The following is a 15,640-nucleotide window of genomic DNA, read 5'->3' on the forward strand; positions in this document are numbered from 1 at the left end:
GATAAAATCGTAAAGTAAATCAAGCGTCGTGCACACATAATGACAGAATTTTGATTCAAACTTTCAAGCGCTCTCTGACTCCATTCAAACATAACATAACATGTTACCGTATCGAACGAGATCATTTCACTCACGGTTGTTTCCTTTGAATAATATTTCAATTATGATGTAAAAGCAATTCCCTCACTGTTGTTTCAGTACATTATATAATTTTTGATCTTTTTTGAACGAAGAAAATATTAAAATCACGTGATCTTATTCACTGTCCCATGTCGGAAACATATTGTCATTTTTGTAATAATATATTTTAACAATAGATATATCAATATAATATATGCGCAAACTTAACAAACGTTAGAACTTGCCTCCAACGCAAGAACATTCATCGATAAACTGAATGAAAACAATATGTTGAGATGCTAAAAAGATGGATTTCTTTTATGTGATGCTGTGTATCATATTTTTGTACTATTGTCAGTATTGATATTCTTTTTAAAAAAAATCTGACGAAAAAAAATATCTAAATTAGCAAATACTTGTAACTATCTGTAAGTCAAAACTGGTTGTATTGGTAATTAAACTTACACTTATCATGCGTCTTATGGCAGTTTCCGACTTATGAAGTGCATTAGTGCCTCTGGCACGCAAAATGATGTTGATAGCCTTGAAAAACTACTACAAATATAGTTCTGCTTCCAGAACATGCAAGTGTTTAATTAAGCCTTTCCTTCATGTTTATGTTAAAATCAATATTTAGCTTGCTTTTGTTTTGTGATTTTCTGGTTGACTGAAATGGCCACCATATAATTTAATGCTGCACTAAATATTAGCGTAACGTTTTATGTCGAATGCATCCAATATCGAGTTTATCCCGACTGTAAAGCTCTAATGATGAGCCTATGAGATCACTGGTATAATGAGCCTTTCTTCGTGTTCACACTTACTGTATAGATACGGATAACGCAATTGAATTGCCTCCTTATTTGCATTACACGTTGACATTGATCATTATAAACACAAGTGTTGGTGACGTTGTACACTGTACAAGTCATAATATACTGTCTGTCTGTCTGTCTGTCTGTTTGTCTGTCTGTCTGTCATTTCACCAAAACAAGACGCTCAAGTAAAAGTTTACAACCAAACCAGGGTGACACTTTTTTTACAAATTTATTATTTATTTAAGTCAAAGTAGACATGAATTAACGAATTTGTTTGGAATAGAGCTCATTGCAAGCTATTGCTCTCGGTATGTTGGAACAAAATGCTCTCATTTAGTATTCATGAGTGTTTGTTAATGCTGCTTGAAAACAGAAAACCGCTAAGGCCGGTGCTAGGTTGCACTTATAACTACTGTCTGAACTGTTTCAAAAGTGGTTGTTATCATAGATTACATTCTGTGCTTCCGAACGTTTCTTTTGAAAAATAACATGACCAGGGTTTTGGTGTCGTATGCTAGGTATGTTTATGGTGATCTATGACCGGAACGCCCGGGACGCCTACACCGTGGACGGCCGGGAGGTGGCGCCCGGGGACATCACAGAGGCCATCTACCAAAACATGACCAACCACAATGGTGCGGGGTACACGCAACTGAAGGCATCTTGATATACTTTATATACCTTATACATTGGTTCGAATGTTGGTGTTGCCTATACACGGCCTCTAAACGCCAGCTCCACCACTTTACGGTGGTGCAAAGAAAAAGAGCTGTCGATACTTCCGTGGTGGAGCTGTGCTCTATGTTTACATGAACAAACGTGAGTATGATTTATATCTTATTTGATAATTCATTTAACGGACATATTTCGAAAATCGGAGAATGTGGTACCGTGTAAGAACACTTCTACTGTAGGCTGGTTACTATTTCGTATAAATATTGTGCAAACTGTGGTGCCAGGAGATTTTCTACCGAATCGGACTTGTGCTTATTTTGAGATCTGATTAGATAGCAAGTACATTTCGGTGCTTACACACCCCGTAAGAACATTCTCAAGCATCCAAACATAACTGTTATATATAGTACCTATGCCGGAACACAAAAAAAACTGATAAGCACTTCTTAAAAAGGAAAAAGGATTTTTTTTATAAAAGTGGTGGCGCTGTTGCCCTAGTGGTGGCGCTGTCGAGTAGTGGTGGCGCTATCAAGTATGTTTTGCGCTTGAAGTAATATAAAAGGTTAACGCTTTTGGAATGAATACAAAAGTTGCTATGTTTATCGTTCATTGAACATTATGTTGGTTATGATGCATACTACTTGCGGAAACAAAAGTCTACGCGAACTACCTTAACCTTACTGAAAACTATTTCGAAAACAAACGGCTAGGTGCTGTTAATTTTACCATAGAACTATAAGTATCTATCATGTGTGTCCGGTATTTTTTAAGAAAAATCCGACCCGAGTGCACGCGCGTAAGCTGGTTACGAGATTTGCCGAGTTACCGGCCACGCAACGTGACCGAAGGACGGATTTTTCGATCCGAACCGGAAAAAAACATGATTGATATTTTTTCTTGCATATCTTAAATTATCAATTTGTGGAAGAATTGACGTAGAAAAAGCACTTTTGTACATTTTACCAAAAAAGCGCGTGAAACGTTGTTTACTGACGTCATAAAACGCAGTAATTTTAAATCACTATTGATGTCAAATAGTACATATTTAAATCGCGTTTTTACGATTATTCATTATCTATTTTAATTAAATGCATACTTATATATTTTATTGCGCTTTATTGAAATGAAATAATGTACTTTTCATAAGCCATACCATAAAAGAAATAAGAAGTGGCGCGTTGTTGCGCGTAACTCATCTTACATGGTGGTGTAATATGCGTTTTTCCAGCACTAGTCAAAGGACCGGAAACACACGTCCGGTATGCAAGAATACCTCTCTCATAGCCGGACACATATGATAGATACTTATAGTTCTATGGTAAAAATTGACAGCACCTAGCCGTTTGTTTTCGAAATAGTTTTCAGTAAAAGGTTATGGTAGTTCGCGTAGACTTTTGTTTCCACAAGTAGTATGTATCATAACCAACATAATGTTCAATGAACGATAAACATAGCAACTTTTGTATTCATTCCAAAAGCGTTAACCTTTTATATTACTTCAAGCGCAAAACATACTCGATAGCGCCACCACTTCTCGACAGCGCCATCACTAGGGCAACAGCGCCACCACTTTTATAAATATGCGCATTTTTCCTTTTTAAGAAGTGCTTATTAGTGTTGTTGTGTTCCGGCATAGGTACTTTATATAACAGTTATGTTTGCATGCTTGAGAATGTTATTACAGGATGTGTACGCACCGAAATGTATCTGCTGTGCAATCAGATCTCAAAATATGCACAAGTCCGATTCGGGAGAAAAGCTCCTGGCACCACAGTTTGCACAATATTGAAACGAAATAGTAACCAGCCTACAGTAGAAGTGTTCTTACACGGTACCACATTCTCCGATTTTCGAAATATGTTCGTTAAATGAATACCCACGTTTGTTCATGTAAACATAGAGCACAACTCCACCACGGAAGTGTCGACAGCTCTTTTTCTTTGCACCACCGTAAAGTGGTGGAGCTGGCGTTTAGAGGCCGTGCTATAATCCATGTATCTCTTTGTGCAATCCGAGAGGATTTAACATGTCGTTTCCTCTGACAATCACAGATGTAGGATAATTTCCAATGAATTGGACATGCCCTTATCATCACTGAGATTATACTGCCATTATCCTTTTAAACGAAATGAGATTATAGAAATGGGCATGGGTAAAGGTTGTATTAGCAATACGTGTTCATTTTTAACAGCATGGTTATTAACTTGATACTCTGAGAATACTGTGTTTGCTGTGTTTATATATCATATACCAGTAGAAAGTGTTAGCATAAACAGTTTTGAGATTACCAAGCATGTTTACCAGTATTTCAATTTCCATCTAAACAACATGAAGAAATACAGATCCTGGTGAATGGATGGTTTATCATGACGCCGTTCTTATCGCAACTCAAAATGACGGATGGTTTTATACCAGATCGTTTCCCCGGAAATGTTTACCAGTATGTATGCTTACCATGCCGGGAATATTAATGGACGACTGATGTTTGCATTGATGCGTACAAAGATGTGCTTACACTTTTAGGAAGATAGATCAATGAATATTTCCCAAGCAATCCAATATTCAATAAGTTGTCAAGATAAAAAATTCTTAAATTGGATTGCGCTGAAACAGATTGTTTACGGAATAATGAATCTTATCCACAGGCGTTGGAATTGTTGACATGGCAACTAGAGACACCTGCACAAGACTTTCCATTAATGCTAGAGAGACAATCGGTCGGATCAAAGTCTTGTGGCGATGCTGATTAATTAAAATTGTGATATCGATGCCGGTTGAAATGCATTCAGTGACAATAATGGGGCAGATTGAATACAATCATTGTCTGTGCCTTCAAATAGCAACGTGTCCAACCAACGGTTTATATTGACTTTAAGATAGAAACAAAAGTGCATCCAGCTTAAATTACATTATTTTTAGATTATACAGTCTCGTTTATCGTCACTTATTTCCGAGCCCTTGTCATTAGAGCGTTCATGCGTCAAATAGATGCACAATCATCGACTTCGGATGTATACTAGAAACGACTACAATAAAGCAGGCAAATGGAAAAAATATAAAATGTGATTAAGTTTTAAGAAAATATATTGTACACCTACAAGGTGGTGCCCCTTTAAATGTACTGTGTAGCAAGTGTACTCTTTGCAATTCCTTATCCAATGTTGCCAGGCACGCAACTAGAATTGTGAATTTCATAACTGTACAATCACACCACACACCATAATATCCAGCATGTCCAAAATCTGTCCATCTCTAATGGGAAAAGCACTGTAACAAGGCACTCACTGTAATGTATAGTGATATCGTTATCAAGAACGGAATTGAAAGGAACATAATAAAACTGGGCTAGCGCTTTGAAACAGTCGAGGACCACACAACCTTATTTTTTAGTAACACGATCGTCTCATGCAGTCCTTCGGGAAAAAAACCTATATTTAACTTCCGGAGGGCCACTAACTGTTTGTTAACATGGAGGAGTCGGTATGTTTCAGGAAGCTTTATGCTCGTGTACGACAGCGGTCGCCATAGGGCGCTTGCGTTGGACGGTCTTCCGGTTGCACCCGAGTCTATGTCCGCTATCTTGTTCAATAAAACACAGCATAGTTAGTGTTCCGATACGTAAAACGTGTTGTAATTTATCTTGCTTTTTAATACATTCAAATCTTTAATTACGTCAAAGAAATACAGTTTGTTTTAGTTGTTCATGTGCCCCTTGTATTTAACCCCATCATTTGTTAAGGTACGCATGCATGTTTGTAGCATGGACGCATGGTCCAGTCTACGGTATGTCTTTACTATATATTTTGTACTAAAACTTTCCTTATTATGCGTAAAAATATGCTTGTAATAAATACATATTCTTTATTAATTTGAATTATATTATTTTAATTTGGTTTTAATATAAGCATAATTTTTGTAGGTTGTTCAAGACTAATGGACTTGTTACTGCAATATCTTGTAAACATACTCATATGCTGGTAAAGTCATGATAATAACAATAAAAAGGCTTTGGATAACATTTTTAAAACTGATTTCATAACTACTTTCAAAGTCGTTTATTGAATTGTAAAACTGTTTTTTTTATATAATAATAACAACTTAGGTAGTTATTTTCTATCATATACATGTACAAACCGATCATTTAGTTAACGCCCGGCGGATTGCAATCCCCGGGGAGCTGAAGGCATACAAATACGCGCACGAACTTTACGGTCGACTGCCCTGGGCGGACCTGTTCGCGCCCACCGTGACAATGCTCCGGGAGGGGTACCCCCTGTCCAACGACACCGGAACCGCCTTGCTATTCGTCATCGGTCGCCTGAAGCAACTTGGACAAACGCTACTGGATTATCCAACGCTATGGTAAATTGTTTTGTTTGTATGTGTGCGTGTGTATATATCGTCACTTTTGTGCAAAAACTCAATATCTGCTTCTTTTTCTATATGCAGTTATTTAGTTATTGCACTAAGGTGACGATATATTTGGCTGTAATTCACATACTATTTAAATCATTAACAATTGGTTAAAATTTCAAATCTTCGCGATTCGATTCCAGGCAATTTCACAACGACCTGATTCGCTTTCATATTAACGCTAACACGCGCGTTGTGCAACTCCTTGTAAACACGGACACTGTCTCGTTGACTGTTGCGAACCATTTAGTTTAAATGTCAGATTTAATTGCAGTCATTTCTATCAGCAATATGTATGGAAATGCAATGGACTAAAATGACTTTGATCATTTTACCAATCCCATTTAAATGAGATTCATCATAATCGTTTCACGATGTTACGCTGTAGGATGTACACAGCATAAGGTAAAATGTAAGTCGCAATTTGTGTTTAATGATATTTACAATTTACTGAAAACGCTCGGTAATGAATACATAGGGGAAAGGAATAATCTGAGAAAGCACTCCACAGTAAGAAAATAGCAGTCAGCTTGGTTGAAAATGCTTATTGACAGTACTTACTGTCATTGGTAAGAGCAATATTGCCATCGCCCTCTTCCATAGGCTTAGGCTTTTTTCTTTTAAAAGAATAATGAAGAACTAACCAATATTGCCAAATGTCCAGGAAATATAAAAGTACAATGTGTTCAGTGATGGGATTTAAACAAGAAGATACCGAATAGCAAAACGAAAAATAAATCAAATGTAAGAGGTCATTTCTTGACTTTTCCCGAAACAAATACATGCGGCTGTCTTATACAAATTACAATTGCATTCACCTCGTATTGCAGCAACATATTCTGTGCAGACCGGGAGACCGGAGAGCCGCTTAAGGCGGGGGACATCCATTACTGGCCCAACCTGGCAGACACCTTACAGGGCGTGGCAGATCATGGCCCTGATCACATCTACAATAGCCCCCTCACTCGCACACTCGTCCAGGAAATACAGGACGCAGGTTCGTCTGATGCCTTAATTAAGTTGAGTTAATTATACATAAGACATTATTTTCATGAGTGTACACATTATAATATAAACATTACTAACAGAGAATATCATTTTTCTAGTAAATGTTTTTCGTAAGTAAAACGCTTCATACACATACATTGCCAATTTTCAATTAGCAACATTTTTGACAGGTCATCAACTCAATAATTTTTAACATACTCGGTCTTTTAAAATGGTATGATTTAATGTATATATTTCGTATGTTGCATACAATTGACATAAAAGTAAAGTTAATTTCGTCTTCACGACAGTTAGTTCTTTATAATTCCTAAAGCATATGAATGTGTAAGCATATTTATTAGAAGTCGTTGTCACTAAAAATAGCGTTCATCTTTGGAATGAAAGTGAAGCAAAGAGAAGGTCGACATTGTGTTAATTCATCTTCGTTTTAATGTAATTCATCACAATTGAAGTATTAACCTTGATTTTCCTGACAACCCGAGTAGAACATTGATATTCAAGAGAAAACACAAAACAATAACAGTACAATTACAAGTGAAGGAACTGGCATCTGCCACACGCTTCTTCCTGATATAACGAATGGTTCAAAGCCAAATTGGCAGATCTGTTACATGATGTATTGGCATTAGGACCGGTCAGGTGTTCAAAGATTAGATAATACCTGATATGTTATGAATGCACCAAGTATGTGCATACATAGTAGTAGACAATGTACGGATTTAAAGTATTGGTTTTCATTACCTAGTTATTTCCACCATGATAGAGCTCTTCAGCTACATATCTGTTCGCATCACATGTTGCCAGTGATATACTCATACAACACTTTCTCTATTATGATAAAGATGCACGCCTACAAAATAACCATGCACACACCTGAACATGGACAGATGTGCCATTAGGGTAATACCTATCAAACTGAATGTACTACTTTCGCAAATCGTTCACATTCAAAACGAGACAATTCAACAATAGCCACCGCATTTTAATGGGGTAGTGAAAATACAAAAAAAAATCAAGTAAAGTAAATGTATCCCTCAATTAATTATTCCATTTCCAGACGGTGTACTTGACGTGAAGGACTTCATCTTGAACTACGATGTTCGGACGGACCCACCAGTGTACGTTGAGCTTGGGAACCTTACTCTGTATACCATGCCTGGGGCCACGGGAGGACCTCTAGTCGCTCTCGCTCTGAACATACTCAAACGTAGGTAAAGCTAATAAATCGCTTGATTAAAAACTTTCGGATGGGTGGTAATGGATGGAAGCTATGTTTCTATACATTGCCTGGTACCAGCGGAGGATTGCTCATGTCCATTGCTCTCAACAATTCAAATATAGCCGCAAAGTAATTGCTTGAACATAATGGTACGGGAACCTAAGCTATACACGATGCGTGGTGCCAAAGGAGAGTCCATTATATTGTTCTTAATATCATCAAACGATGAATCGCTTGAATTAAAGCTCTAAAATGGTGCCAGAGGAGGGCACTGGTTTCCATTGCTATCCATTTGCAATGATATATCACCTACTGCTACTTAATTTAGTTGTGTCGGTAATGAACCTTTTTGCTTCTTGATATATATATTTTGTCCATCCAGGTGGTTTCATGTGGGAGGGCGCAGATCTCGAGTCACCAGAGGGTGTTGGTGAAGTGTACCATACGATCATAGAGGCTCTTAAATTCGCAGACGCCGATAGGTTGATGCTTGAAGACCAGCTGTTTAATCCAGACATGAATAAGGTGATAGTGTGGCGGTTTCAATAAACAATATTAATTTGCTTTTATCTCGATATTTGTTTCTCTTACTCTAGTTGAAAAGAACATAGATCAACCTCTGTTGGGCATGTTCATTTACAGTTATAGTAGGTGCAATACTGTCAACATCCGCTCACACCGGCTTAAGCGGTATAGTATTTTCAAAAATCATTGTTATATTCAATAATCGCGGGGACCATAAAACATATATTTAAATCCACTATAAAAATGCAAAATAAAAATTAAAAGAAGAAGATCGAACTTGTTTTATTTGTGGAATGGTTTGACAGTAATGTAATCTATTACTTCAGGCAATAGAAAGAATGACATCCGAAGAATATGCTGACGTTCTGCGTACAAAAATCACAGACAAAACCCATGACTACAGTTATTACGCGAACGCCATGAGAAGTTACGATGACCACGTTGGGACGTCTCACGTATCGGTACTAAGTCCATACGGTGACGCTGTTTCTGTAACTTCAACGGTTAATTGGTAGTAAGTAGTTTTAGTTCGTTCAAGAGTTTTGATATATTCAGGCGTTATTTATGATTCTATTTACCTCTATAGCATACCTATTTTAGTATTTCTGTTAAACTGCATGTTTCCACAAGTACCACACGTCACAGTATTGAACATTCCACTAGTCAAAATAACTTTTTGTTATATCAAGAACGCTCTAGAACTGATACAATCAGTACATATTTACGTCATTATTATAATCTGATGTCAGAACGATGACCAGAAGAAAAATGCAACAACTACCATACATAAATACGGATAATCCAATAAACGCAATATTGTCAACCGCTCGGCTTACATCTTTCCACGTCAGCTTGTTATTTTCTCTGTTATTTTCAACTCCTGAGAATTCTTCAGCATCTTTAATTTTCTTTCGTTCCCCGTTTTTCGTCGATTGAGTTATTTCGACCACCTTGTTGTCTTCTGTTTTAATTTTATTCCGGTGTGCTAGTTTCACAAGAGCAATGATATATCTGTGTATTCTGCATTTCTCCATTCGGTCGTCTCTGTAATACAATTTAATACTAAGAACTACCAGACAAGTTGCCAGCGATCCCATTACAACGAGTATAAAGACGATGATGCACATCAGCGGAATCGGCTCGGACGTCTTTGGAATTTCATCGGCAATAACTGTTAAAAATACCGTCATAGACAGCATTGCTGTGATCGAGAACCCGAGTCGTTCACCGCTCTCAATTGGTAATAGAAAAACAGTCAATCCAACAGTCCCGGTCAGAAACGCAGGCACGATTATTGTTAAGACATAGAATGATGACTGCCGATGAAACTTTATCACAATTTCAACCAGTTGGGTGTAGTCAAAATGTTCAAATGTGACGTATGCATCATCCAAAGACCACTCTATCGGGGTTTGAAAGCGTGTCGTGTTCACATATTCGTCACTGTTTCCGAGATGAACTCCGTCAGCAAGCATATCGTAGCCAACAAAGAGGAGGGAGCATTGTTGTTTATCGAATGGCCAATATTTCATATAATAATGACAAGAACTCTTTATACTCCCCCCAACGAAAACGGTCGCTTTCCCGTCGTGTGTATATCTCACTTTCTCCCATATTCCTCCAAGTTCTTCATACGTTATAGTGTCCGATATTACAAGTGCCGGTGTCCACACATCGCTGCGTCTGAACGAAACTGATTTAATGTTATCATAGTCTCCAGGAGTCCATGTTAGTTTAGGGTCTGTCCAAGACAACTCCACAGTTGTAGATATTGATATCACACCTTGTATTGTATCGATGTCGTATATTCCATATAGATTAACCTTTAATGTACAATTAAGTATATCGCTAGATTTAAGTATGGGTGCGACATCTTTGTTATAGTTATTTTGGAGATTTTCTCTCAAACGCGTTGCGTTTCCATAACGCTCATTTCCGCAACTAGTATCAGCAAATATAAGGATAGCTAACACAATTTGAACAATCATTTCTTATCTTGACAGTGCGAATGTTTTACCAAGTTTGCTTTAAATGCTTTGGATAACCAGTTTTAAAGGGATGGTTTTAGCTTATTGATAGCTATTGTTTGGAAAGCGGTTCCACCACTTATGCTCTTAATGGATTTTTTTTGTAATCTGTGACTGGTGGCCATTAAACCTTTTAGACAAACGTTATATGCACCATTGTTGATTGGTTATTCCAAAATATAAAAAATACATTTTCTATTACTGAACTCGAATATTAATCCCACTGCTAAATATTCCAAACTTGTACAAATAGTTTCTACAATAAAATAAATACACACATTAGAAAAGTCCATTTGTGACATTCTAATGCTTTTTGTATTAGTTATTCAAACGTGATAGATTGGGTCACATATTAAAATAGAGCCTAGCACAAGACAATGCCGATTAGGAAATACGAGAATTTAGTTTTAAGGTTGAAATATTTAAAGATGCTATCAGCTTGGCTACCAGGGTACATATCTGACTTACATAATTATGTACCACGTATATGCTGTAACAACGTGGCGAAAACAAATTGGTGTCCATGCTTTGACTTAAACTATTTCTTAGCATTTCAGAACCAATATCAGCAGCTATATGTGTTTATTTAAACCTGATGTAGCTACGGTGTTTACCGGTTACGCTAGGTTGGGTTTCGATTGCTCTCAATAGACTGTTCATAAAGCATTTAGCCTTGCATTTTGACGGAGTTTGTGTTAATGCAGCAATGCGTTTTATATAAAGCGGTTATTTGGTTTAGTTCGTTAGTATTTATAAGTGAGATTTTGATATTGATGAATACATATGTTTGAAGGAGTATATGTTTATACAGCAATGCGTTTTATATAAAGCGGTATTTTCCAAACCGGTTTAGGTATGACTCAATATTGATATATTCATATTTGATAGTAATGTTCCTTGAAAGTTTGCCATTAACATTGCGAATGTTTTTCAGCTTTGGATCCATGTTTGCATCAAATTCAACGGGCATTATTTGGAATAATGAAATGGACGACTTTACAACACGAGGGGTAATATAGAAGACATATACCAAAAACAGTTCAAAACAACCTTATTATCTTGTCATTTTGTTTTACATTAATAATGTATGTCTCTTTTTTGAGCACATAATAAGGCCGATAATTTAAATAGGTGACACTAGACATATTTCAGTACAAATGTACGTACATGTATTTGTCATTTAAGTCGGACAAGATTAATCGCATTGAGCCGCTGAAGCGGCCCCGGTCGTCGATGGCTCCCTGCATAGTGGTGGACAATGAGGGGAAGGTGAAAATGGTTGTAGGAGCAGCGGGTGGTAGCAAGATTGCAACAACAGTCGCACAAGTAAGTCCATTGTTGTTAAAATATTAAACATTTAAGTATATAAAACATGGATCTCTATCAAAATCAAATGAATGTATCGTGGCATCATAAAGTATACTGTACAATTACATCTCTTTTTGTCATTTTCGATAAGTACAGTGAACCTAGGAGTCCGTTTACCATTAATGTGTCTCAATTACTAAAAACCGCTATGCGGATAAGACATTCTTTTACTCACTGTTTTTCAAATGTATATTTCGTTGTAGGTCTTAGTGCAGACTTTGTTGCTGGATGTGCCTATCAATAAAGTCGGGGATTCCAAACGGTTCCACCCGCTGGTATTTGAGAACAGTCTTTCCATCGAAAGGGATTTCCCAAAGGTTTGGGTCCGATTAAATCTTAATTTGATTATTTGAAAATAAAAGAAAGATAATAATTTAGTAAAACAAATCAGTACATGTATTGGACGATAGACTGTACAAAGTCGGTAAATAAACGACATTTCTAAGAATTGTGAATATTGTTTTTGCTATTTTGCTGATAGCCATTTTTAAATATCACGCAAAGATGTTTGCTTGTGGGCGTGCCCATAAAGGTTTCTTTTTTATCCATAGTGTTAACGGAACAATTTACTTTAAATAGTTCGTCTCCCCTCCCCGATCATGGGATTAATGTCGTTTCTGATAGAAATGTATAATCTGAAAATATATTGATGTATCTGACCTTCGTAGATCTGGACTCTTCACCGAAGAGAACAATAGTATATTTGAATTCGGTATACTTATTTATTTCAGGACATTCTCGATGAACTGAATGAACGGGGTCATAAAACTACGAATTTTACAGGAAACAATTTCTCGATCTTGGAGGCAATTTCCGTTAGTGAAGTAGGGGAGATAGAGGGTTATGCGGACCCGCGTAAACCGTCTGGAAAAGCCAGTTATGTGTTCAAAACTGTAAAGTCAGGGACAAAATCTTGATGAAACAGCATTGCTAAGAGTTTTCATACTAAATAATATACGAGGTTTAAAGGAGTTTATAGTAAACGTATTTGCTTCGATGTTGCCAATTGACATTTCAATTGAAACTCCAACGCATTAGTCTAGTACGTGTGTTAACTGTGTCAAGAAATGAAACGATGGGCATCCTATTGCCAATTACCAAAGCGTTTTGTGGAACGTTAGTTACCAATCGTTGGTTTTGTCCCCTTTCTAAGATATCTTCTGAAAAGCCAACTTACTATTTATGACGGGTATTTCTGACAAATCGTCTTTATGTGAAACCATTATATCGACAGTTGTTTTGTTAATGTATAGAAAGAAATCCATTTGTGACAATGTGCATATTATTTATTGTGTCGAATACATTGTAAAAAAAGAGTTGTTTTTGGAAAGACTACAAGAAAGGTAAGTTTTATCTCGTTTTATGTAGGTTATTTTTGGGACATTTATAGGTTCGGCCAGAAACTATTCAAGTGTATAACCTTTTGTTAGATACCTGCTCAATTTCTTGTCGAAGACAACGTCTTTAACGTTTGTAAGATTAACTAAACAAAAACTGTACATTCAAGTTTATAGATTATTTCCATCACATATATAAGCGCAGTTTTAAAGGAAACAAGACCAAGAAAGCGTTCGGAGTTTCAAAACTGTCTGTATTAACAGGTTGGTTTATGGTATAGAGTAAAACGCATTCGGCTACTATATCGTACACAAGGAAATGAAAAAGAACATTGGTGCTTGGTAAATGGCCAACATTCATGTAATAACGATAAGAGCTTTTCATACTTCCTCCGACGAGGAACGACGCTTTTTCCTCATGTGAGTTTCTCACCTTCTCCCATTTTCCTGCAAATTCATCATAGGTGATGGTGTTCGACACTACACGAATTGGCGTCCTTACATCTTGGCTTTTAAAAGACATCGAAACAATGTTAGCATTTTATTCAGGATTCAATATCATTTTAGGGTCTATCCAAGACAACTCCAGTCCTAGAGATATGAATATCACGACCTCTTTGGTGGCAATACTGTGTATTCCGTAAAGATATACGTTTATGGAAAGATTAAGCCGAGATAGGAACCACGTCTTTGTTGTAACCGCTTATGGGTTTTCTCTTAAATCTGTTGCATATCCATATAGGAAACATTCGAATGTAATAGCTATTGCTGAAAGGCAAACTATCTAACGCCAAATATTTCCTACTCTCGCCATTCTATATATCAGTCAAGAATCATGTAAAATTCAACTGAAACTTATTGAGAGATGAGTTTCTGCTAGCCGACATTTTTATTGTTTATTTTGTATTCTTTGAAATTGATTTACATCGCTTATATAAAAAGCGTACTTTTGCTAATGGAACATATGAAAAGGAGCGCAATTAAACTTGAATTGACATTTGTAAATGTGTGAATATGTGAACAATTAAGCACTTGGGGAATACATTTTCAGATTTCAACTATCCAAGGAGCATGTGTTGTCAAGGTAACAAGTACGTTTCGCGTTTGGCAACCTCTCTAATATTAATATTGTGCTATGTGTCGGCGCTATCATCTCTTCAAATATATATATATATATATATATATATATATATACTTATTTTCCTTTGGCTACTTTGCCAATTGATTGGTATCAACTGCTTATAAACTTGTTGCATTAAAATAAATATTATTCAATAAATATTAAATCAACAAACACCGGCCATTTCTTTTTACTTCATTGAACAATCGAAAGCAATGAACGGATTTTTATTGCCTCCTATTATAATTATTTTGTGACAATGGAAGACAATGTACTTTGAATTCGTTTTCATGACTACTATAATAATGCTTTACAATTTGTACACCGAGAGCTCATTCAATTCTAATACTTATGTATCGCAAGGATAGACAGTTGGGTAATGGCCTCTATCGGATTTTAACTGTATATATTTGGCTAGGACAAGCACCGGTTAGACCCCAATGTAGAGAAAAAATACGAGCGTATATTACATTATATAAAAAGTGACTACGCACTGGAGCAAATTCGCCGTCTTCGTCAGGTGACCAGAGAAAGCAGTTGCAATTTCTGATATTTTCATTATCAAGGAAATCCGGCTTTACCATCGTATTTTATATCATCTGATATTGACTAAGACTTGACTTTATATCTTGTATAGTTTTATAAAATATTCTATTTTTCAATCCATAATAGAGTTATATTCATAAATTTCATTTTTTCATTCAGAAATGTATCCATTAAAGTACATTACTACCCTTTATAACATATGTACTTTGAATACAGCGGTAAAGCAAAATCGATACTTTCTGCTTAAACAAGACCCGTTTAACGAGACTAAATTCCTAAATAAAAAACACAACAACGTTATGTTTTCAGATATATCGCTAGGCCAAATTTGCAACATTTGTAAAAAAAACAATTCGGTACAAGACTTTCCCGCATGGGTGAAGAACACGCAACCCATTCGACATGACCTCTTTCGTACAATCCTATGACTGACACGCAACCAATTGTAACCAATAGGACTTATA

General features: G+C 36.4%; 1 protein-coding gene across 2 annotated transcripts in view; it reads left to right on the plus strand.

The window, feature by feature from the left end:
* The window catches only part of LOC128229677 (glutathione hydrolase 1 proenzyme-like), a 39,373-nt gene extending 24,611 nt beyond the window's left edge, over positions 1-14,762 (plus strand). The window contains exons 5-14 of one of the 2 annotated variants that reach the window (XM_052941462.1): positions 5,105-5,215; positions 5,759-5,975; positions 6,857-7,023; positions 8,092-8,241; positions 8,636-8,778; positions 9,105-9,292; positions 11,740-11,815; positions 11,991-12,131; positions 12,377-12,490; positions 12,905-14,762. In XM_052941462.1, the coding sequence (XP_052797422.1) occupies positions 5,105-5,215; positions 5,759-5,975; positions 6,857-7,023; positions 8,092-8,241; positions 8,636-8,778; positions 9,105-9,292; positions 11,740-11,815; positions 11,991-12,131; positions 12,377-12,490; positions 12,905-13,090 (1,493 nt within the window). In that variant the 3' untranslated portion in view covers positions 13,091-14,762. Of the gene's footprint in view, positions 1-1,456; positions 1,574-5,104; positions 5,216-5,758; positions 5,976-6,856; positions 7,024-8,091; positions 8,242-8,635; positions 8,779-9,104; positions 9,293-11,739; positions 11,816-11,990; positions 12,132-12,376; positions 12,491-12,904 lie in introns of both variants that reach the window. The other variant, XM_052941461.1, reaches the window with a different exon arrangement.
* The last annotated feature ends 878 nt before the right edge of the window (positions 14,763-15,640 follow it).

Source organism: Mya arenaria, chromosome 4 (assembly GCF_026914265.1).
Source record: "Mya arenaria isolate MELC-2E11 chromosome 4, ASM2691426v1".
NCBI classification, from domain to species: Eukaryota; Metazoa; Mollusca; class Bivalvia; order Myida; family Myidae; genus Mya; species Mya arenaria.